The sequence below is a fragment of the Onychostoma macrolepis genome, chromosome 02, assembly GCF_012432095.1.
Source record: "Onychostoma macrolepis isolate SWU-2019 chromosome 02, ASM1243209v1, whole genome shotgun sequence".
Taxonomy (NCBI): domain Eukaryota; kingdom Metazoa; phylum Chordata; class Actinopteri; order Cypriniformes; family Cyprinidae; genus Onychostoma; species Onychostoma macrolepis.
In genome coordinates, this window is record NC_081156.1 from 26911529 (window position 1) to 26937112 (window position 25584).

The 25584-nt window shown below is 37.6% G+C and overlaps 2 protein-coding genes across 2 annotated transcripts; one reads left to right on the forward strand and one right to left on the reverse strand.

Annotated features, from left to right (window-relative positions):
* Window positions 1–72: 72 nt before the first annotated feature.
* On the reverse strand, window positions 73–14717 carry slc39a6 (solute carrier family 39 member 6). The gene is given in 12 exon segments (XM_058794651.1): window positions 73–597; window positions 1005–1195; window positions 4637–4717; window positions 5536–5877; window positions 5962–6049; window positions 6227–6375; window positions 6378–6399; window positions 6771–6940; window positions 8199–8300; window positions 8397–8541; window positions 8731–9426; window positions 14583–14717. Coding segments are annotated over 11 exon segments (2130 nt in total). The 5' UTR covers window positions 9418–9426; window positions 14583–14717; the 3' UTR covers window positions 73–444.
* Window positions 14718–20433: 5716 nt separating this feature from the next.
* Window positions 20434–24640, forward strand: tmeff1a (transmembrane protein with EGF-like and two follistatin-like domains 1a). Its single transcript, XM_058795026.1, has 9 exons — window positions 20434–20952; window positions 22062–22171; window positions 22274–22403; window positions 22727–22753; window positions 23026–23119; window positions 23350–23498; window positions 23606–23723; window positions 23850–24008; window positions 24114–24640. The coding sequence occupies exons 1-9, from the start codon at window positions 20817–20819 to the stop codon at window positions 24196–24198; spliced, it is 1008 nt and encodes a 335-aa protein (XP_058651009.1). The 5' UTR covers window positions 20434–20816; the 3' UTR covers window positions 24199–24640.
* The last annotated feature ends 944 nt before the right edge of the window (window positions 24641–25584 follow it).

Consider the following 25584-nt stretch of genomic DNA (forward strand, 5'->3'; position numbering starts at 1 on the left):
CAGTATATACTCTGCTGATACACTTATTGGCAAGTTCGAATACAGTTTGGACACAGAAATCAGACAAAGGCATCATGGGACACTTAATACTTTACTGGAATGTTGGAGAGACAGCATGTGCAAAATGAAATGTAACTCGCTTCAATAACTACTGTACAACAGTGTAACAAAAATAAAACACCTCCACATTCTTAATGTGGCTCAAGTTTCTTTTTTATGCTAAAAATTGTAACAGTCAACACTTATAAATACTTTTACTCCCACAAACCACAAATAAGACAACAATTATTCGTGCATATTAAGCTGCTGCCACCTTTTCACAGATTAATCATCAGATCTCAGACCCATGTGGAAAATTCAGGGTCAAAGAGCAACGTTAGCAAGATGTTATTGTTGAGTGATGTTTTTAGGAGTGATGGAAAAAGTTATTGCATGGTCCTCAGGTCAGAAGCCAATATCAAGTTGTATCTTATGCTCAAAAACAGCAATGATAAGCATGATGCCAAAGCCCAGGAGTATCCCAGCATTCTGCAGGAGAAAGAAGCCATAGTGACTGAAGCCTGCTTCGCTCGCGTCATTGTGTAGCATCTCAGGTACCTACAAAACACAAAAAAGGTCAATTTTAGAGATCACTATTTCAGTGACCATAATGTGTTGCAAATAAAATTGACAAAAAAAAAGAAAAAAGAAAGAAAAGGTATTTAAAAATACATAATTAGATACTATACATGTTGAAAATAAAGAGGAACGGTGTTCTTTTCCATTATTTATATACACTACTACAGTTTTTATGAATATTTTGAAAAGGTATTTTATATTTTCATTTGAATTTGCTAATTTTATTTTGCTTTCGCTTTAGACAGTAATTTAGCACTTCAACAAAATTAATTCAGTTTGATTTTAGTTTTTCCATTAAAGATTTCAGCTGTATTTCCATTAACAGAATGTTTTTAATAGTTGGGCCCTCCTCAATCACAGCATTTCTCTGTTTCTGTGCTACTCACCATGTCCACAAGAGCAACGTACAAAAATAACCCAGCCGTGAGAGCAAAGATCCATGTGGCAACATTTTCAGCATAATGACCGATCAGAATGCCTGTGATCATGCCCAAATATCCCATCAAGGCTGAGAGCAGATTGTACAGGATGGCCTGTCGTACTGACATACCTGCCTTCAGTAAGACTGCAAAATCACCTGCGTAAATGAGGAGGATAAGGCAGGTGAGTGAGAACGAAAAAAAAATGTGAGGAACAACAACCTGACTTCTGATTCCTTTGCCAATTCCATACACTGATACATTTCTAAATATAATATACATATATCAATTTGTATTGCGATATGATTCCCATACACTGATTTATGTGTGGCGTTTGACTTCGCTGAATTAAAATGAGCACTGCATGTTTCAAAATCAAAACGCTGCACAGGTGTTTTATATGAATGCATCTCTGAACGGAACCGACTGTCTTCAGAAAAGTTTCAATAAAGTAGTGTTCATGAGCGGAGCTGCTTTGATTACAGCCATCACTGGGGAAACCGCTAGTTCTACCGCTCTCAAAGCGTCTCCTGCTGGCAGAGAATCAGTTTGCATTTTCAATAAGCCCGTCTCCAGCAAATGGTTTTGTTGCTCAATTTTTTTTGGTTTCCTGCAGCAACTCGGCACTTTTCATATCCTGGCTGAAGCACATTTGTTTCAATCTATAAGAATAATCAGCCTACACTACCAGTCAAAAGTTTTTGAACGGTAAGATTTTTCATGTTTTTTTTTTTTGTTTGTTTGAATTCTCTCATCAAGCCTGCATTTATTTGATCCAAAGTACAGAGAGAAAAAAAAAAAAAAACACAGTAAAAATTGTGAAATATTTTTACTATTTAAAATAACTGCTTTCTATTTGAATATATAATAAAATATAATTTATTCCTGTGATCAAATCTAAATTTTTAGCATAATTACTGATTATCAATATTTAAAACGGTTGAGAAATTTTTTACAGGATTCTTTGATGAATAGAAAGATCTAAAGATCAGAATTTATCTAAAATAAAAAGCTTTTGTAAAATTATACACTATTCCATTCAAAAGCTTGTAGTAAGTATCCTTTTTGGGGGGGGGGAATAAATGATAGAAATTACTACTTTTATTTAGCAAGGATGCTTTAAATTGATCAAAAGTGATGGAGACATTTATAAATGTTACAAAAGATTTCTATTTCAGATAAATGCTGTTCCTCTGAACTCTCTATTCATCAAAGAAACCTGAAAAAAAATTCTTCTCAGCTGTTTTCAACATAAATGTTTTTTTGAGCAGCAAATCAGAATATTAGAATGATTTCTGAAGGATTATGTGACTGGAGTAATGATTCAGTTATTTTAAATAGTAAAAAAAAAAAAAAAAAAAAAATTCAAGATGTTACTGTTTTTGCTGTATTTTGGATCAAATAAATGCAGGCTTAGTGAGCAGAAGTAAAAATATAATAGTAAAAATATCTTACTGTTCAAAGACTTTACCGCACAAGCTGGTCGAGCTCGCTCTACACCTCCATCATGTTCCCAGCAAGATTAAGGACCTGATCCTGGATTACTATAATCATTTCAGGATGCGGGTCAATTCTGGGTCAGAAACATCAGACTGGCATCGCATTGGGAAAGGAATAATAACAGGCTGTACCATCTCTGTTATTCTTTTCGCTCTTGCCATGAACATGGTGGTCAAGTCAGCCGAGGTGGAATTCAGAGGGCCCTTAACCAAGTCAGGCGTACGACAGCCCCCTATAAGAGCCTATATGGATGACCTTACCATCACAACGACATCGGTCCCAGGTGGATCCTACAAGGACTTGAGAGACTCATTACCTGGGCAAGGATGAGTTTTAAGCCCTCTAAGTTAAGGTCCATTGTGCTGAAGAAGGGGAAAGTGGTTGACAAGTTCCGTTTTTCTATCTCAGGAACCGTCATCCCAACCATCACGGAGCAACCTGTCAAGAGTTTGGGGAAACTCCAGCCTGAAAGACTCTGCCGCCATCCAGAAGTCCAACAAAGAACTTGAGCTTGGCTTACCAAGGTTGACAAGTCCGGTCTGCCTGGTAGATTTAAAGTTTGGATCTATCAGCATTCCATCCTGCCCCGAGTCTTGTGGCCCATGCTGGTCTATGCAGTCCCAATGACAACAGTTGAGTCCCTAGAAAGGAAGATCAGTGGCTTTCTTCTAAAGTGGCTGGGCCTTCCACGCAGTCTTACCAGCGCAGCACTGTATGGGACGATTAACATCCTACAGCTGCCCTTCAATGGCCTCACAGAAGAATTTATGGTGGTACGCACCAGAGAAGCCCTACAGTACAGGGACTCCAGGGACTGCAAGGTGTCATCAGCCGCCATTGAGGTGGCAAAGTCACGCCTGAGACAAAAGGCACTGGTGGGCACCATGGCAACAGGCAGAGTTGGCTTGGGCTACTTCCCAAAGACCCTGGTTAGCCAGGCCCACGGCAAGGAAAGACACCATCTACTTCAGGAAGAGGTCCGAGCAGGCGTGGAGGAAGAGCGAGTGAGCAGGGCGGTGGGACTCCAGCAGCAGGGAGCGTGGACTAGGTGGGAGGGTACACTGCAGCGCAGGATCACCTGGGCAAACATCTTGCAGGCAGATTTCCATCGGGTCCGTTTCCTGGTACAAGCTGTCTATGATGCCCTGCCAAGCCCAGTGAACCTCCATGTCTGGGGGAAGAGTGAGACACCTTCCTGCCTTCTTTGCTCTGGAAGAGGCTCTTTAGAACATCTCCTCAGCAGCTGCCCAAAGGCTCTGGCTGAAGGTCGCTATCGTTGGCGCCATGACCAGGTGCTTAAGGCAATTGCTGAGAGCTTAGCCTCAGTCATCAGCACCATCATGCTCCAAAGGCGGCAGTCTCCTTCATCAAAGCTGGAGAGAAAACCCGGGCATGCCCACAATTAACAACAGGCCTCCTCCACAAAGCCTCGGACCTGGCAGCTGCAGGTCGACCTGGGAAAACAGCTGATCATGCTGGAACTTACGGTTCCCTGGGAAGAGCGTATTGAGGAAGCAAATGAGAGGAAACGTGCTAAGTACCAGGAACTGGTGGAGGAGTGCAGGGAGAGAGGCTGGAGAACCTTCTATGAGCCTATAGAAGTCGGTGCAAGTCGGGGTTTGATCAACCCCGGCTGGGTCGCCTGGGCGAGGGTGTATGATGTTGCGAGACCCGAAACACCAAATGATCCCAGGGTACATCACTGAGGATGCGTCCCAGGGCATCCATGAGATGTTTCTTGCATAATGACTGTTAGTGAAGTTAAAGATATTAATATTAATAAGGTGATTCTGAGATGTTTATTTGACAGTGATTGCACTTTTCTGTTTGTATGAAGGCTAAATACAAATAAAAGGTGAACATTAATTTATTTGTGTGTTTTTATTCTACCTAAAATATTACCGTTATATAGTTTTATTGGAGGAGGTTTCATAGACTTGGCAGTTTTTAATGAGGCTTTTTTTTTTAATAGTGATATCGGAATTATATCATATCGACCAAAATTAAGAAATATATCGTGATATAAATATTGGCCATTTCATTCAGCCCTATTCTAAAGTCAAACAAAACTGTCACCGTGATGACAGACAATGTCTTACCAAGCTCATGAGGAAGCTCATGGCAGAACACAGCGACTGAGGTACTAAGACCACTGGACAAACCTTCAGTGAACGCCGCACCTGAAATACAAAATTGCATAATCTGTAAATGCTGTTCCAAAGCGGAGTATGTCTTGGTATGTATTTTTTGAGACAATCTTATTCAATGTAAAAAGTACACATTAGTTTTTATATATACACAGTATATATATGACCCTGGACGACAAAACCCGTCTTAAGTGTCAATTTTTCGAAATTGAGATTTATACATCATCTGAAAGCTGAATAAATACGCTTTCCATTCATGCAGGATTTGTTAGGATCGGACAATATTTGGCTCAGATACAACTATTTGAAAATCTGGAATCTGAGGGTGCAAAAAAATCAAAATATTGAGAAAATCGCCTTTAAATTTGTCCAAATTAAGTTCTTAGCAATGCATATTACTAATCAAAAATGAAGTTGAGATACATTTACGGTAAGAAATTTACAAAATATCTTCATGGAACATGATCTTTACTTAATATCTAATGATTTTTGGCATAAAAGAAAAATTGATAATTTTGACCCATACAATGTATTTTTGGCTATTGCTACAAACATACCCCAGCGACTTAAGACTGGTTTTGTGTTCCAGGGTCACATATATAATTCATTCATTTTAATATCTTTAAAAGTATAATATATATTTAAAAAGTGAAGATTAAATAATAAAAAGTTAAATCTCTCTCTCTCTCTAGATATACGTGAATTGTGAAAGCCTTTATGCGATTTGTGAATATATAAAAAACAGGCAGTTCAAAAGTGGGCTAACAAGTTTATTCCAGGTCTGTATATATGAGACTGTATGCACAAACTTTTTTTTTTTTCCATTTGTTCTGTGTGTGTGTAAAATGTACCTATGGCAAGTCCGTCACTGAAGTTGTGAAGCCCGTCTCCCATGATGACCATCCAGGCGAGCGTGGCCACGCCGGCCTCCTGGAAGTGCTGGAGGGAGTAGGAGTGTGTGTGTCGGTGCGTGTGTGTGTGCGGGTGGTGGTTCTGGGAGTGGTGGTGATGCAGTATGTGATGATAATCATGGTGATGATGATGTTGCTCATCTGATTGGCCAACAGTGTCATGGAAGTGGGAGTGGCATTTGTTTTCACAGTCAACGTCGTTGTAGAGCTCTGCCCCCAACATCACCTCCTCTTCCTCTGCAACACCCCGCCCACATGCACTTCCACCATTTGTTTCAGCAGCTGATGTTACAAAAATATAAAAATCATGTACGACAGTTTCATTTTGACCGCATAAACATTAACAAGCATCAAAAGTTATGTTACCCTCAATCGTCTTGACGTCATTGTCTTCTAATGACGGCAGTTTCTCCGATTCCAAAACTTCTGTGGCCAAGTCAACCCTCTTTTGCACCTACAAGCATTAAAACAATATTTTAAACTACAGAAATTCAAGGAACACCCCTATGCAACATCCATGTCATTATAACATTTAGGAAATGAATACTATGACTTATAAAATGGCTAAAAGAAGAATGTGAATTACGTGACTATAACATGAAATGGGAGATTTTAGACTTGCTTTTCTGACCTTCTGCTTTTTGTCCTTGTACATTTTGCCGAGGGTCAGGAAGTGTTCGATGAGGAACATGATGTAGACTCCACTCAGAGCTGTGAGCCCCGTCCACACCAGCCGAAGGGAATCCTCTTCCTCTTCACCGTGGTGATGATGCTCAGAGGGCCGTGCTGGTGATGACTCTGAGACTGACAGACACCAATCAAAGGTCAAAAAGACATTTTAAATAACATGCCTTTGACTTTTTCATTTGTAGAATACAGAAAAACATGTCTATAATACACACTACCATTCTGTTTAAAACTTTGGGGTCAGTAAGATGAACTTTTATTCACCAAGCTTGCATTAAATTGATCAAAAGTTAGAGGAAAGACATTTACAAAGTTACAAATGTATCACAGTTACCAAAAAAATAACTGTGCACAACTGCTTTCAGCATTGGTAAATAATAAGAAATCTTTTGTTGAGTCTCAAATCAGCATACTGGAATGATTTCTGAAGGGGGAAAAAAAAACAACAACTACTAAATACTGAATTTGAAAGCAAGTTTGTGTCTTACATGTGGTATGAGGTGGAGGAGAGCGTCTCCGCTCAAAGTTCCCACTGCAAGGGCCACCAGGAAGCTCAGCAGGAAGTTGAAGCAAACTCTGTTCATGAGTGGGATCAAAACCACACCAACTAACGCCAGCAAACTGATCAAAGTGATGGAGAGAAACCCACCTACCCATGCTGTAACAAACACAATTTTTATTTTTTTTAAAAGGCTGCATTTTTCACAATAGGGCCACACATTTGTTAAATTTGTGGTATCAGAGGATAATTAATTGTTCATGATTACCTTTACCATCATTTAATGCTCACTCAAAAGTTCATAACACTCATAATTTAATAACACTGTTAAATGTAATCTTTAGCAAAACATAGAATTTTAATATTGGACATTTATTACTTATCAAAATAATTTTCATATTTCCTTCAACTCTAGATTCTGCTTATGCTTCATGGGAAAATTAGACAAAGGCCTTGTCTATTTTTTATTTATTTATTTATTGGAGTATTCCCAACTTTTTCTGCCTTCGTCTTCTCAGTTTAAACATCAATGGGAAGAAGAACTCTGATGTAGTTTGGATTTGGATTGGTGGGAATTAGCTGCTGGTAGAGTTAACTCTTCTTCATCCTGTGCCGGACCGAGTCTGATTCAATTTAAGGTTTTTCATAGAATTCATTTTACAAATGTCAAATAAAGTAAGCTATTTCCGGGTGAGGATGCCACTTGCAATAGGTGTTCTTTAGCTCCTGCTGATCATACCCATAGGTTTTTTTCTTGTTCAAAGTTGGAAGATTTTTGGTATTCCTTTTTTGATACTTTTTCTAAAGTTTTGAATATTTCCTTTGAACCATGCCCCCTAATTGCTATTTTTGGTCTCCCATCGATTTGAATAAATACACAAAGTATGTCAATGTCCTTGCCTTTGACAAATTTGAGAAAAACTGGGGTCCTCTACTTGACTCTCAAAAATACACCACTTATCTTTATTGAATTGTAATATGTATTTTTAATTGTTCTGTGTAGTCTCTTGTACATTTTTCTTCTGTTTTATTTAATTCTGTATAACTGTCAATTTGTTTTTATTTTATTTATTTATTCTTTTTGATAATGTACTTAAGTTTTATTCTCCTCCTTTGGTTGGGTGGGGGGCAGGGTTCACTGAGGGTTGTGACTGTTTATGTTTGTCCACCCTTAGTAGTTGTTAATAGAAAAAAGCAATGTATAGATTTATTAATAATGCACTTTCATTGTATTTTGTATATTCCAATTTAAAAAAAATAAATAAATAAAAAATCTGCATTTATGTATAATAACTAAACCAATCGGACTCCCATAGGTATGATTTCCTCTGGCTGAACCTAATACAAAATGTCATTTGCAAAAATAGATGACGCTTAAATCCAAATGATATCAAGATATTAAGCAATACATACTTACCAATGCTAATTGAAGCATTCCTTGGGCTTCTGCCATTGGTGTGATTATGTGGATGATGATTGTGATGATGATGATGGTGGTGGTTGTGATGATGGGAATGATCTGGAAAAAGCAAATTGTTATACAGACTCTGCTCATCAAATATTGTGATTGTGACACAAAAACACAGCTTTATGCATCATATCATCAAAGGCTCACCTGAATGGTCATCATCATGCAGGAGGCAAGAATTGGAATCAATCTGCATGAGAAGGGCAGGGCACAGATAACTGAAGTCCTTGACAGAGAGACCCATTTCCTTTGTCATGCCATGTGACTGCAGGATTGTGGATGCATTTTGACACTGAAAGAGAAAAGGCAAGACTCGTGTGAGTGGAGTATGTCAGGGATTTTCAAGAGTCTGTGGAAAAGCTTAGAGAAAAACAGTGTAACAAATATACATAACGTTTAAGTACAAAAAATATATATATTATATTACACACACACATATATACCGGTATATATATATATATATATAAAAATAACTGTGTACCGTTAGACTTGAATGGTCAAGTCCATGCTGATCATGGTCATCGTGCGCATGGGTGGGTGTGTCCTCAGAATGGTGGGTGTGGTTATTTTGTGTTACATTGGTCTGGGTGGAGTTAAAGGGGGCGTGGTCCTGCGTTAAATCATAGTCAGCACTACGATTGGTCCGCCGTGATTTTGTCACGTAGGATGGCGTGGTCAAAGTTGTGATCAAGTCCTGATTCATCTTCATGTAGAGATTGTGATGAGCATCCGATTGGCTTTTCTTCCCAGAGGCGGGATCAGGCTGCACTTTTGGGATGGGGTCACTCTTCTCCACGTTATGGTCAATATCCCCCTTCTTGCTGGTGACAGGATGTGCGCTTGTTGTGAGTTTGTCCACATGAGCGTGCGAGTGATCGTGGTTGTGCGTATGATTTTGTCCATTGCCATGGTGATGGACCATAACTTTTCGGATTCGGTCCAGCCCCACTCCCTTTAGTAGGTTGTGCAGGCCTTCTAGGGTGATACTCCCGTTTTGCCCGTACTTGTCAAACAGAGCCTGTAGGTGGCGCTGCTGTGCCTGTTCTGCCACCCGACCATCAGTCTCAATGGCCACAGACTTGCAGTCTGAACCTGCCCCCACTAAACATGCCCACAGCAATGTCAGTGACACTGAGGCATGAAAGAGGCGTGGCCACCAACCAATCATACTGGCTTTCTAAAACAGAAAAATATGTTACTGTCACAATGCTGTTTAAATGAGAAGCTATTATGTTCAGAGAAAAGAACACACTGCATTCCAGCTTAAGAATCTTATCCCATCTGTGAAACATGGTGGTGGTAGTGTCATGGCTTGGGCCTGTTTTGCTGCATCTTGGCCAGGACAGCCTGCCATCACTGATGGAACAATGAATTCTGAATTATACCAGAAAATTCTAAAAGGAAAACGTCAGGGACATCTGTTTAAGAACAGAGTCTCAAGAGAATGTGGGTCATGCAGCAAGACAACAACCCCAAGCACACAAGTCATTCTACCAAAGAATGGTTTAAGAAGAACAAAGTTAATGTTCTGGAATGGCTGAGTCAAAGTCCAGACCTTAATCCAATTAAAATGTTGGAAGGACCTCAGCAAGCAGTTCATATGAGGAAACCCACCAACATCACAGAGTTTAAGTGGTTCTGCGCTAAGGAATGGGCTAAAACTCCTACATGTTATTGTGCAGGACTGATCAGCATTTATAAGAAATTTTACCTTCAGTTACTGCAGCAAAAGTGGGTCACACCAGATACTGAAAGCAATACTGGATAATTTTTCTCAATAAATAAGTGACAAAGAAAATATTTTTCTCTCACTTGTTTGCTTCGGTTCTCTTTGTCTACTTTCTCTTTGTCTAAATTCAGGTCAAATTTATGTAGAAATATAGAAAATTCTAAAGGGTTTACAAACTTTCAAGCAGCACTGTATGGATATAGTTTGGGCATGTTTTATGCAAATGACTAATATGTGGTAGCTTATCTAAAATACGCCAAACCTATTAACATTCGAATGAGGTTAATAACAAATTTGCGTGCGTATGTTCGTGTTGTGAATTTACACGTAAATATTTTGTGACAAGTTCTCTGTGCGTATAAATATTAATAGCCTAATCCTTGCAATTATTAGTAAACGAGATCCAATAATTTATTGATTTTTTTATACTGTATAGCAGTGGCGAGGCCACGGGTAGGCATGGGCCCACCCACTTTCAGCTGTGGCCCACGCAATGAGAAGTTGGTAATTTTCCAAATGGATGTAATTTATTAAACGCTAATAATTATTAACGTCTTATTTCACTATAACTTTATACATATATTTTTTAAAATATATATTTAAAGGTAGGGTATGTATTTTTTCAAAAACGCTTTAGAAAATGAGTCGGGGGCCGAGTACCAAAACAAACTTGTAGCCCATCAGCAGTAAGGGGCGTGTCTACTCATGACGCTGAGGAGAGAGCGCTCAGTGCACATGACGGACATTAGCCGAGCCTAGCGATGAAAGAATGATAAAGATGGCGGCTAAAAAACAAAAGAGGAAAACGTCTGTTGAACAAAAGGCTTACACCGGACACGACAGTTGTTGTGCTGCGCTGCACTGCACCAGCTAATGTCTGTCTACACTGGTAGACAGCAAAGGCAAGAAGGAGGACCTGGGCCCTGTTCTTCATACGTCGCTTATTACATCTGAGATGATTTGAAAGATTCCAGATCTTCTAATCCTGATAACCGATCTGGCTAATTTGGCTCTTCAAACGAATTTGCATATTAGATGAAAACATCTGGATTAAGTTGTCTAAGATTACTCCGCATTCTCGTGTTCCCCAAAAAGGGCAGATGTATCAGTCCTCGAAACCACGATCAGCAATGCAGCGATTGGCTGGCGGCAAGACAGCAACATAATGACATCATATCATTAAAAAAAGACACCTGACGAAAAACATCTGGACCTTAATAAGGAATCAGCCAAGCGAACAAAACTACATAAATGTTATAATAGATAAATGAAATGAGCACCGTTTTTAATTTATTTGTAATTTTTTTTACATGATTCCCAATTATTTATATTCATGATTTCTAGTATTTGTAAAGGCTTTACATTTTTATGTCAATGTTGTAATTAGCAATTCATTTAATTTTATCTTTGAGGCAAATTTCTTATGTGACAGCATTAAAGTTTCTTAGAGATCAAGTTATCTGCATCTCCTGCGCAGCCACTCCCATAATAGCTGTCATCACTCAAATTAATGATTCAGAATTTATAGCATGTGTGTAAGACTCCAATACAATTATAAAGTAATTATTTCATCACTAATAAATCTTTCAATGAGTAAAACTGGCTGTGCCTGTAGTATTATAGACTACACAACATCGTTATATTATATTATATTGCTATATTATTTTCAAATAAATTTTTAAATTATTATTATTTTAAATTATTGTCCATGGACCAGTAGGGTACTCTTGTAATAAAGTAGCGGTGGCTAGGACAGCTTTTAAGTATCAATTCTGCTTAAAAAGATGCAATCTAATCCTGTTTACATGAAATAAACCTGCTCCCGAGCAGGTTTAAGCTTACGGACCCGTTGCTATGACAGCAAGTCTAGGATGAGCTTCAAAGAACCAAATGATCCAAGATCAAGTGAAATCGTCAACAATCAAATCCAGCTAACTGAGTTAGCAAAGTACGAAGAACGGACGCCTGGAGAGAACTCAAGGAGCGGGAGGGCGTGCGATCAGACGCCGAGGTTGCTTTGTTTCTTCTCGACTGGCGAGTAACATTGGTTTTGCTTTGTTTCACAGAACTATCGTTGCCTGGTTTGCGTACGTATGAGTGGGTCGGAGCCATCAAAATAGGGGCGAGACCCTTTTGGGGTAGGGGCTTGTTTGTTTTGGTGATTTCAAATATAAACATTGGCTACCAGAAATCGCTTACCCCACCTTTAACGTGAATTTTCAAGGTCAAATATAGGCAGTTTCTTAATTTTCCCTCTTCCTATAGGTGCAGTCCATACACTTGTCAAAATGATGATTCGTCAGTTTCCGTTAGTCCCACCCACAATGTTATGTTTACGACGCAAGGACATAATAGTAAAATGCGCACGTTTGAAACTAGTGTTGAATTTGAAAATAGTGAAACAAACATCAATCAGTCTTTAAAAATATATATCGGATATCCCGACCCAAATGCAAGTCTTAGCATTGAATCCATACTGTCTACAAATGAAGCCAGACCACCTGCGGGTGATAGATTTATAGATCAGAAATTTCAGAGTCAAGAATTTGAAACATCATATTAGAATAAGTACAGTGTTTGATTCTCTGAACAGATGCGTCCTTTGTGGAAATAAACACATAAATGTTGTGCTATACTGTTCTCCACCACAACAAACTGCATATTTGCAGCTGCGCACATTTCTACGGTCCTCGATGTTCACTCTCCTTTGAACGCGAACTGACAGAGACTCTTGATTATGAGATCATCTGCGAAGCCCGGTTGTCTCAGACTGAGGTAATGCTTTACAATAAACTTCCTTTAGTTAACGTTAGTTAATGCATCAATTAATTCAACTTTGTTAATGTTAGTTAATAAAAATATAAGTTCATTGCTGTTTTTTTGGCTCAGGTGTTAACAGATTTTTAATTTAATAATGTATTAATAAATGTTATAATCAAAATTAATGTTAATCAATGCTTTATAAATATTGTGTATTGAACCTTTATGCTGTATTTTCTGTTGGCAATTTTACATGCAGCTTTCATACGCTACACTTGGCCCACCCACTTAAACATTTCTGGCTGGCCTTGCCCCTGCTGTACAGTACAGAAGGTCAAGACCTCTCAGATGGAACAGACCAAAATCCTTTTAAGGGGAACTGCATATACACTATATTGCCAGAAGTATTGGGTACATATGGCTAGTCATTTTAGACACTTCCAAAACTGTTGCAACAGAGATGGAAATACAGTTTTTAAATACATGAATTATGTTTCCATCTTTGTTGCCACAGTTTTGGAAGTGCCTTTTTCTGTTCTAAAGAAGGGGGTGTGCCAATACGTTTGTCCATATATAGTGTATGTACAAGTCATTGGTGTTTGGTAAAGAGTTTTTGGCTCAAGATCTGCATTTAAAGTCACACCAGAGGTGTTCAGCTGGGATTAGGACTTGGCTTTCTGCAGATCAGTCAAGTTCTTCCACACTGACTAAAGCAATCATTTCTTTTTGACCCTTGCCTTATACACAGACGCATTGTCATGTTAGAATAGAAAAGGGTCCTGTCCAAACTGGAATTCCCTAGAATATCATTATATGCTTAAACATTAAAATTACTAAAGTAGTCAAACCTGTTCATTAGAAGGGGGTGACCCAATACTTTTGGCAATATAGTGTAGATCAGGGATAGGCAATGATCATGGGGTGCTGCTGTCCTGCAGAGTTCAGCTCCAACCCTAAAAGAAAAACACACCTGCAGGTAGCCTTAGTATTCCTGAAGACATTGATTTGCTTGTTCATCTGTGTTTGATCAGGGTTGGAGCTAAACTCTACAGGACAGCTGCACAACAACGCTCCCTATCCCTGATATAGAATATATAACTATACAAAAATATAAAATAGGTCTCAAAAATAAAAGAGGTCTCAAAAATAAAAGAAAGAAATGGGTCTCAAAAAATAGAAAAAAAGAGAAAGAAAGAAAGAAAGAAAACACGGCATTGGTGATGATTTTGTGATGAAGTGTTTACCTGACATTCTATTATTGTGATCTTTGACTTGAGGAAAAAATAGCACTAAAGCACTTCTATCACTGGTGTTTCTGACACTGCATCAGTAAACACGCCGGGCATCACTGACTCTTGTGTAAGTTACACACTGCGACAATACAGCGCACGTCGTTTTTACCATAATTATTACTTTACTTGGGTTGTAGGTCGAATTCGTTTATATTCTGAGATCTATTAAATCACGTCTTGCAAATTTAACAGACGCATGAGAACTAATGAGGAAGAAAAAAAGGCGTCACGAGGCCTAGTCGCTACCTTCCTTCTTACTGTATTTCTACCTAACCGTATGTTTACAGGCGTAAGGCTCCGATCATACATCAACACCATTTACTGCTTACCGGGAGTCCACACGCGCTCCACGCTCGAAACTAAGCGCGTTCTAGACAGCGATTCTGCACACAACACCACGAGCACCTCGACCGGACCGTGTGCAAAGAAACGTCATCATAAAACCGGAAACAGCGAGTGTCTTTTGTTTCAGAGACGAGCGCTCGTTACATCTCATTCCCGAACTAACGGCGGTTAATGAAACAAACAGAAAAAAAAAAACCCGTTTCTTACCGATTCGATGTGATTACAGACCTCTTTATTCGAATCAAAAAGCGGACTCTCTGAGATCGAGTCTGATGACTTTAGAGAAGGGTTTTTCTTTTCTTTTTTTTTTTTAGAGAAGTGTCGGAAGCTGGTGTTATTGGTCTAGAAGTAGTCACATGACTGCGTAGTTATCTCTAGACAAACATCCACCAAACTTGTATTTAACATGGTAAATATTTGTTGTTTGTTTAATCAAGTGAACTGTCCTGAAAACCATGACCCATATATGGTTTTGATGACCTATTGAAACGGCCAGATAACAACATCTCGTCTGTGTTTATCAAGATGCTGATAAAAAAAAGTTTATACATGTTGTAAATATGACCATGGTGTGGCTAAACATAATCCCTGAACACACACACACACACGCCCAGCAACACACCCACAGATATGCTCGTGTTTACACGCCTGTTTGTTTAACTATTTATGGGAACAAACGGTCTACCCCAAAAGAAAATCTTTTGCATTTTTACAATCAAAAAAGGAACATATGTGCTCTGTCAGGTGTTTTCTTCAGGTTCCACTGATTACAACGTTTTGATTTTTTTATTATGAATTTTAGGGCAGTAAATGGTTACTGTCTAGAATATTTAATGTGAAAAGCACCAAATTTCGATTTTATTTTTATTATTACTTTTATTATTTTATGTGTTTATTCAATATTACAATAATAGTGGATGGAGAAAAGACACACTCTTAATAAAGCCAATATTTTCCAGGTATTGATAAAGTGTTTTGGCTTTTGCACATAGTAATAATATAAAATAATTTATTCTGAATACAGTTTTATACTTTCTTTAGAATATACTTTTTCTTACACTCCTTTAGTTGACTTTACCTAATGTAAAGAAATTTGTTGATCTTATTTGAAAAAAAAAATAATTAGTTAGGCCTATCGCTAGGCTACTATTTGTTACTTTGCCTTACAAAACTGTAGTTTAGATAAATTGATTTGTATAAATACCATTTTGTCAAGCTAGTTTCTATTTCCCAGCATGCTTTGCTTCAGACTCTAGGAGTAAATGTTGAAATGAAAAGATATTTTATTTGTTTTTGTACAAGATTAATACAGGTGGAGATCTGCTTGGTTTTAAAAAGGTTTTTTGTTATGCCTGCATGTTTGGGAAGGTTACCATTGTACTGAAGAGAGCCTTTGTTTAGTTTGAAGATGGATCTACAATCGTCACATGTTTGGAGAGTATAGGGCTAACTTGACGTGGATTAAAGAACATAGGGTGTAGTGGAAAAGAACAAGGAAGGAAATACCTGTTCTGCAAGACTAATAATGAGGAGGATTTGACATATTGCTTTGTATAGGAGTTAGTTAGAAGATAGCAGTGCAACATCAAGGATGCAATCTGCCCTTAAAACCCAACGAAGGAGATGACTAGTAGAGTTTTTTTTTTTTTTTTTTTTTTTGATTATGTTAGCATGTGAATGTGTGGTAAATGCTAACTGGAAAATTGAAGCAATTAATTAAAAAATGTAGAAAAATTGTAAATGTGATGAAGGCAATAGCCGGGAAAGAATGGGGAGCAGACATAACCTCTATGCTGACAGTTTATCAAGCCTTTTATTAGATCTGTTGTTTTGAATATGGTAGTATGGTATATTGTGTTGCATCAGAGACATTATTAAGCAAACTAGATAGAATGCAGTACAGAGCCCAGGTTATGCCTAGGAGCTGTTAAATCAATGTTAGTAAATGCTCTAATTGTTAAATCAAATGAATTGCCTGTTGTGAAATAAAAATGGATTGGATGAAATATAAACCAATTAGCAAAAAATATCAGTTTGCGGAAACAGAATGTAATGTTTCCATCCCTGTATGGGGAGAAATTCTAGCTTGGATAATTCCTGAAGTAAAAATGAACTTGGATATATTGTATAAGAGAAGGGAATAGGAGGAAATAGGAAAATTCAAACATAATGCAAATACAGACACGTCTATAAAAACTTTTATGTAAGCACTGAAATATATACAGATGGGTCAAAAGACGGTGACAGGAGTAGGAATTTATGTTTCAGATTTGAATATATACATAAGCAAGAGGTTAACGTCTGAATTATCCGTATATGCTGCAGAAATGGTTGCTATTATAGTGGGACTTATGCGGGTAGAGGAAGTAAGACCAGACAGAGTGCATCTGACTCTGCTTTAATGTCATTACCCAGGCATCAGTTATCTAGAGAAGATTTACTGAACGAGACCTTATTAAATACAAAGGAAAGAAGTTAGGATTCTGCAGGGTACCTGCGCATAGGGATAGTTGGAAATGAATTTGCTCATGAATTGGCTAAAAATGCTTTAAAAGGAGATAAATAGAAATTAGTGTTCCTTTAGGTAAAGGAGAAGTAAAAATCAATCATTAAAAAGAATAAGTGGCAAGGAAGAGGGCTTAATCACTTGGCTAAGACTGGGTCATTCAGTACTGAATGCATCACTCTTTTTAATTGGTATACATGATAAATGTTTATGAGAGGATTGTGGTGTGAAAGAAACAGTAGAACATGTAATGTGTGATTGTACAAGATATAGTGAGGAGAGGAAGGAATTAATAGTAATGTATATTTATATAAAAATGGTAAGATCAAGGATATAGTTCTAGTTCTTTTATTTATAAAGCACATTTACAACAGTCGTAAGACTGACCAAAGTGCTGTACAATATCACAATGATCAAAAAGAAGAGATTTAAAAACCAATAGAGATGGAGCAGCTCTGAGGTGTGCTGGCAGGCTGTTCCACAATCTAGGACCCATCACTAAAAAAGCTCTATCTCCTCTGCGTTTCAGCCTTGTGCGAGGAACCATAAATATGTTTTGATTTCCAGATCTTAAATCTATGGTAGGGTTATAAGCAATTCAAGGCTGTGTAGACATTCATATAGGAGAATTTTAAAATTTATCCTAAAATGAACTGGGAGTCAAAGAAGAGCTCGCAAAAAAGGGGTGGCGGAATAATATTGGCGTCCATTTCTTAAGAAATTCGGCTGCAGCATTTTGGACCAATTGTAAACAATCGACCTGGGACTTTGATATGCCACAATACAAAGAGTTACAGTAGTCCAATTGAGAGGTAATATGAACAGCTATCTCAAGAGGTTTTTCGGGCAGATTTTTTATTTATTTTAGAAAGTAAGCAGAGCTGAAAAAAGCTGTATGCAACAACCAAGGAAACATGTTTATCTAGAGTGAGCCAACTACCGAAAAAATCACCAAGGTTCCTAACACACTTTGATTCAAAGACTGACAGGCTATCTGTTAAATTTGAAATTGTCAGATGGGCCAAAGACAATAACTTCAGTCTTTGAGTGAAGTTACTAGCCAACCAATTCTTTAGCTCATCAAGACATGCAAATAAGGATTATAGCTGAAGGATCTTTTCTTAGGCAGATAGATCTGGGTATCGTCAGCATAAAAGTGGAAAGATACACCATGCCTTCTCAGAATCGAACCTAAGGGAAGCATGTAGAGAGAGAGAAGAGCAGAGGTACTAGAATAGATCCCTGGGGAAGTCCAGATTCGAGATGGGCTGCAGAGGAGGTAAAGTTGCCAATTCTGACTGAAAAATATCGCTCTGGTAAATAAGATGTGAACCAATTCAGGACTGAGCCTTTTAACCTCACAAAAGATTCTAATCTAGACAGGAGCAACTGGTCTATAGTATAAAAGGCAGCAGACAGGTCTAAAATAATTAAAATCACAGAGTCACCTGAATCGGTAGCAACTAAGATGTCATTTAACACTCTCGGCAGAGCTGACTCAGTTCTATGAAGAGGCTTGAAACCAAACTGAAAAATTTCTGCGATATGGTTCATACTTAGAAAAGATTGTAGTTGACACAACACAATCATTTCTAGTTCCTTAGAAATAAAAGGGACCACAGAAATAGGTCGGTAGTTGTTTAAATCAGACATGTCTAAGGCTTCTTGAGCAAAGGAGAAACAGAGGCCAATTTCAGGCATGCTGGAACAGAACCAGTTGATAAACATTTGTTCAGTAGGGAAAGCAAAGCAGGGCCAACAGACTCGATTAGCAATTTAAAAATACAGAGGATGTATTACATCATGAGGTCAGAGCGAAGTTTTGAGGGTGATAATTTCAGTGAGGGATTGTAAAGAAATGGGATCAAAAGTCTCCCATATAGCTAATGGCTGGGAAACATCAACAAGGTCAGGGTCATTATAGGAGGTTACCGCCTGAGGCTTTAAATTTGCAATTTTATCAGAAAAGAAGCTCAAGAAGCTTTCAAGTTCATTTGAGGGATTTGGTATACACTTGACAGATGGATTTAAGACAGCATTTATAACAAAAAACAAAACCTTAGGCTTATTTTGATTGTTTAAAATTAGACTAGAAAAATATGCAGCCTCTGCACACTTAGCAGCAGTCTGGTAGGTCAGAAGAGAAGACTTATATACACCTCATAAGAAGATTGAAGTCTGTCATTTTTCCATTTTCACTCTGATTTTCTACAAGCTTTTCTTAATGTGCAAATTTTGGAAGTTGACCACCGTTCTAGGTTTCGTTTTTAAAAACTTTCAGAGGAGCAGTCACATGTCCAGCCATGCATTATTTAGCAGCTTAAGGTGTTGGTCGACATTCAAATCAGAAAGTGATGAGTCCAAAGACAACTGTGAGCTCAGTTCATTAAAAAGCAAATTAAAATTCAAGTGAAACCGAGAGGAATAAGACTGAGACAGCCTATCAACATCACCAGATGGAGAAGGTAGATTTGGCAGTGACAGTGAGAGTAAAATTGGCTTGTGGTCAGAGATCATTGTATCAGAAATTTCAAGCTCCGAAATAGAAAGCCCGTAGGTGAGCACTATAGGTCCAAAGTGTGCCCTTGTAAATGGGTGGGCTCATTTGTCCACTGCGTTAGGTTAAAGGATAAGACTTAAAATCTCCTTGGAAAGGGAGTTTGGTGGCCAACAAACATGAACATTAAAATCACCAACTAATATAAAACGTTCATAATGATATACCCCATTAACTAATTAAGTTTGAACCACACTCTGGATCTTAATGGGTTCAGTGTAGAGGGTGGCGGAGTTGAACAAGCAGCGTGCAATGAGCAATGTGCCAATAAACCAAGAAGACGACGAATCAGTTAATTTACACAAGTAACTTTTACTTTGTCTTTCTGTAATCAGTTTTTTTTTAAAAGTGAACAAGATCTGCTGTTCAAACTGAAAAATTCCTACATTGAGCCAATTTAAAATTTTAAGGCAACCAGCTTCAGCAGATTTTTGAGTTTTCTCAACTTGTCGTTTTAAGTTTATACAACAAAAATTTGAGAATCTCCCACAAAAATAAGTTGAGCAAACTCAGAAATCTGCTGAAGCTGGTAAAAATTATTTTTTTTTTTACAGTGTAGTTGTAGTAAATTTTTCATTAGTTAGCTCAACTCAAATAAACTAGTTATTTGGAATACACACCTATATTTAACTTAAAATGAATTATATGTTAAAACTAAGAAGTGTTTTTTGTTTGTTTGTTTGTTTGTTTTAAGGCGGTGAGATTTTTTTTGTAAGGTTAACTAATTAGATTTTACAGTGCCTGCCTATACCTTTATATTTTAGTAAAGTATAAGTTACAGAAATAAATAGCCCTGTTGTGTTTTTAATTCTGTATTTGATATCTGATAAAATCCATCCCAAATCATCTCTTTGTGTGGGACCCCAAAATACAAAGGCAGCTGCTTATAATAAAAAGTAGGCCTATTGTGTGATAAAGACATAGGGTAGCCTATTATAAAATTGTATACAAAATTAATTATTTTATACTGTTTCTGTAGTGAAGCCAAAGCAAATAAATAAGCGAGAAAAAAAATTCTGGATTATGAGGGGATCTTTTTCTCTATAACGGTTTCACGTGACCATATTCTAGTCCGTCTCGTTTTGTTGATGTGGACTCTTATATCTCTCTCCGGTTCCCCTCCTTCCCTCTGTTACTGTGTCCGTCTGCTTGTATCTTAGCGTAGATGAAGAAAACTGAGACAGCCTCTGCGCGAGCGACACTATAGGATAATTGGAGCGCGTGAGCTGAAGGTATCGGGTCACTGGCCCTTCTATTAGCCGGACTGATGACAAGAAGAAATGAGCCATAGCAAGTGCAGCATCAGATTTCGTGTGAATGAACAATTCCGCGTCATTTGGCGTATCAGTGGCGCGGAATCCTCGTATTGAGCCGCATTATGTCCGGTGGCTCGTGCGCTGCAGGTGGATTCTGTCTCGCGATGTTCGGGCTGCTGGTCCTCGTGCAGATGCCCGGGGCCCTGACGTCCGACACGGATAGCGACTGTTTGTCTGAAGATGACAAAGGATGTGAAGGTGCGTTAACAGAAATACACACGTCTTTATTTACTGGTCAGGCAGATCTTCCATAAACTCAAACTGTTAAACTGAATGTAAGGCTGTACATAAACACTTCACCTAATCCAAACCATAAACGTGCACTGGCATTTTTACAAGTACATTTATTTTTAAATTGTAGTCTCTTTATGCAAAGAGATTTTAAAATTTCACAGTTTATGAAAATCTCCTGCTGAAAAAAATATGCTAAAATAGCAAAATGCAGTAGCCTACATCATCAGGAGTCTAGAAAAACATAAACTGTCCTTGTTGGAAATGCATGGAGTTTTTGTGTTATTATTAGCAAAATTTAAATTTCAAGTAAAATACAACATTAGGGAACAAAGCAAACGTGGGAATACAGAGGAAAATAAATAAAAAATAAAGACAATTTTTGTTTTTAAAGCTTTTTTATTAGTGAAGATTTTTGAAATAATGATAATTTAAACAATAGTCAGAAGCAAATAGTTGAGTTTAAATTTATTTACCCATCAAGCAAATGAAGTTTGATAGCCTACATCATCTATCTCCTTATTGCCAGAAAAATCACAGTGAAAAATAACCTTAATATCCTTAAAAATATATATATTAAACCAGATGTTCAGTTAAAATAATAACTTTATCAAAAGGGTAAAAAATTATGAATCATTTTTAAATGGTCTTCCATATTTTATTATTAAACAAATATTTGTTGGGTGCTGTCCATACCTTCTGAAAATTAACATTCAGATATACATAAAGGTTCTTCAATTTTAGAATTTATGAAAATCCTCTGCTGGAAAAAAGGTGGATTAAGTTGTTTTAGCTAGTTTAAATTTGGTTACCATAGCCCCTCTACAATCAGCCAACAAACCAGCCTGATCAGTTTGAGACTATTGTAGGCTGGTTTAAAATGTTTTGTTTTCGCATAATCTATATAGACTTTTCTTTGTGGTGACATTCAGACATCATGGTCCCTCATACACTTTTTGCATGTTTGTCAATAGAGATTAATCCTTTAATAAAGCTTCCCCCTATTGTCCTGATTAGATAATTAACTGGTTTTCAGGTACACAGACACATGTCTTTGACAGTGTGTTTTGTTTTAGGTCTATCTGAGAGGAAAAGTGACCTTCATGTGTGTGATGAATATAGTTGTTCTTTTGGAGGAATATGCAGGTACAACGGATCACACTTGGAGTGTCTTTGTCTGTATCAGGTTTGTTTCTTTTGCTTCAGAGGATGATGCTAAGCTCTTATTCAGTTATTGACATAGTTACGTCTCATGCAGCTTTCAGGAATCATTGTTTGTTTGTTTCAGTGTCCACAGAGCTTTGCTCCAGTATGTGGGTCTGATGGTAACACATATCACAGTGAATGTTTCCTAAGACAAGCTGCCTGTGAACAGCAGACCACAATCACCGTAATTACAGAAGGACACTGTCACGCCGGTCAGCAAAAGCACTACATCAAACGCTTTATAAAAATAGCAGTTATACACAAAATCTGTGCTTCTCACTTAATAATATACACACATTTTTTTGATCTACACTGATGCTTTGCTTTGAAAATCTGCTCGCATGCAATCAGTTTAGGATCAGTGAACCCACACACAAACTCATGAAAACATGAGCTAATTTTGCCACATAACTAAAGTTTGAATTGCTTGTTTTGTCAAATTATTGATATTATTATATTGAATAATTGCAGTCATGTGTAATACAGAATTTTAAAACAGTCAAGGAATTTTACATTATGTTTATGCTTTTATCAGATGCTGAATCGGCATCAGGAGATACAGGTATGTCATTTTTTTATTTTTAACATGTATGCCGGACTTCTCCAATCATCTGTTTAAACTCCGCCCCTTTCTTACAATTGACTGCAAGGTTCACAACTACCTTAAGCCAATCAAGCCTCAGCCTACTTTTTTATTTAGGTTAAATCCATTTTTAAATCCAGATGTACATCACAATATGAAAGTCAAGATCTGTTGCTACCCAAACAGAAAATGATATGTGACTTTCAGTGCAATGGAGCTGATGCAAGCTGTGTGTGAATGTTTGTGGGTAGATCTGGAGAGTTCAGGACTGGAGCCCAGCAGATTCTCTAAGTGTTCTAGCTGCAAATTCGGATCAGAGTGTGATGAAGACTCTGAAGGCATTTGGTTAGTCAACATGTGTTTTGTGTTTGTATAGGCTACTACAGAGCAGAAGCTCCTAACATTTTGTCAGCCGAATCCCTTGATGTAAAATATTTATTTTTATTTTAGATGTTTACATGAAGTGCACCCATTTTTAATGTTCATATTTGAGTAAATTCCCATTGTGAATTCCAATTTTTGTAAAAATTCTGCTACAGAGGGAAACATGCAGGTAACATGATTTTTCTTTGCAGGTGTGTGTGTAATATAGATTGCAGTGGATACAATATGAATCCAGTGTGCGGATCAGATGGACAGTCTTACAGTAACCCATGTCAGATCAGAGAAGCATCCTGCTTGAAGCAAGCTCAGATTGATGTCAAATACCTTGGACAATGTCCAGGTAAACACACTCGCACACAAACAAATAACACAGCAGCAAACGCATATAGAGGCAAATATTTAATGTAATGAAATACAACATGATTCTGTGTTTGATTCATCCTATAGATTCAGTGGATCTAGTGGGCAGCGTCGGTGTGGGCGAAGCAATGCCCTGTGCTGAAATCAACAGCAGCTTTTGTGTGCATGGAACTTGTGAGATGAAAAATGGCCTGGCAACGTGCAAGTATGACCCACAAAAATGCACAAGTCATGTATTGTAGTAAATAGCAAACTGGATGTACAAATGAGGGGTTTTAGGCATATGGGGTTGATGTGATTTGGTGATGTGATTGTTGTTCTTGTTGTTTAGGTGTAATGTGGGGTTCTCCGGTGTGCAGTGTGAGCAAAGCGACTTCAGTGAATTGTACGTGGTGCCCAATGGGCAGAAGCTTCAATACATCCTGATTGCTGTGATCATCGCTGCTGTACAGATCAGCATCATCGTCGCTATCATAATATGCATCATAAGGTAAAAATCACATCACAGTCACACAAGCATGCACCAAATAAATGGTAATATAGAAACAAGCAAACATGCCCCGCACTCACCAGTCTTTAAAACTGCTGCCTTTAGGATTCATCCAAAAAAGCCACGCGGTCGTCTTCAGAAACAGGACCTGGGACACTTTCCCAAAGATGGAGGACGCAGGATTGAATAGCTGCTGATAACATTAACACAAACACACAAACAACTGCACAACTATCTTTTAACATTAGTATTTCAGTGGCCTTATTCCACCCTGTTTTTACTTTAAAATCTCTACATTCCCAGTGTTCTCTCCCCTTCTCAATTTTGCCTTTTATCATCTCTCTGCCTCACTTTCTTACTAGTCCAAATGCAGTAACTCCACATGGTGAAATGTTTACATTAGTAGATTACTATATTTTCTGAACAAAATTTGAGTGATTCTTGCCATGCAAAACATCCTAGCATGATAGAGTGTTTGTATGTATATTTTTGAGGAGACTGTTTGCTATTACTTTCATAAGCTGTAAAATTTATGACTGGAGGACAATATAACGGGCCTAAAACTCCCAAGAGGGCCCAGAGCCATATAAAAGGTCCAGAATAATACCAACACTTTGTGGTGGACTTTTTTTTTTAACTTTGGCCAGTAAGCAAACACCCAGAACAAAAAAAAAAAAAAAACTCCCACAAAGCCTTAGCAACTACATAGCAATGTCCTCTCAACCACATACAACACAATAGCTGGGGTTCAGAGGTTAAAACATGTCAGAGAATGTTTGTAAAGCTCATTCTTACAAGAATTTGTTGTTTTCTATTTATGCTTTGCCTTCTATCCACCTTATTTTTAATGTAAGAGTGGGTGTGGCCATTTTTAACTTGAATGTGCAAGACTTCGGTTTTTTTTTTAGCTGTACAAAAAAATAAAAACAAAAAAACAGTCTATTATGCTGTTTGATATAGCAAACCAGTATTTGTTATCATATTGTTTTATTTATTATCATAATCATAAATAGACTGGTTTGTAGCATAAATATTTTTACTGTTTACTGTACTTTGCTACTCTTGTAGTTTTTTAACACATAGTGGCTAACATCGGAGGTCTTGCACATTTACAGAAAATAGCTTACTTCCGTGTAAAAAATAAGGTGGATAAAGTTGAGAAAAGCATTACAATCTTTTAATTTCTGGAGTTTTATTGCAGCACAATCCAAAACCAAGTAATACAAACCTCTTACAACTGAATCCCTGTAAAGCGGGTCTTCATAATGTGTGACTGTGAAATTCTGTGTTCATTAGTCTTCTAAAAGTCAGTTTGTAAAGTTTGACTTACTGTCATGAGAAACTCTGTATAATTTTGCATGTCAAATCTGTAAACTCAGCAAACATTTATAAAGTGGGTTTAAAAGAAAACTTCATTGTTTTTTTGTTTTGTGTTTTTATTTCTAACATACTAATGTATTTCAGTGGCTCAGAGTGCATGCTGGGAGATGCAGTTTTCGAATGTCAGCTTGTCTGAATGTGAGGTCAAAGGTCAAAACACCAATGCGAAACTCCAAGGTCAGTTTACACTGTGTGT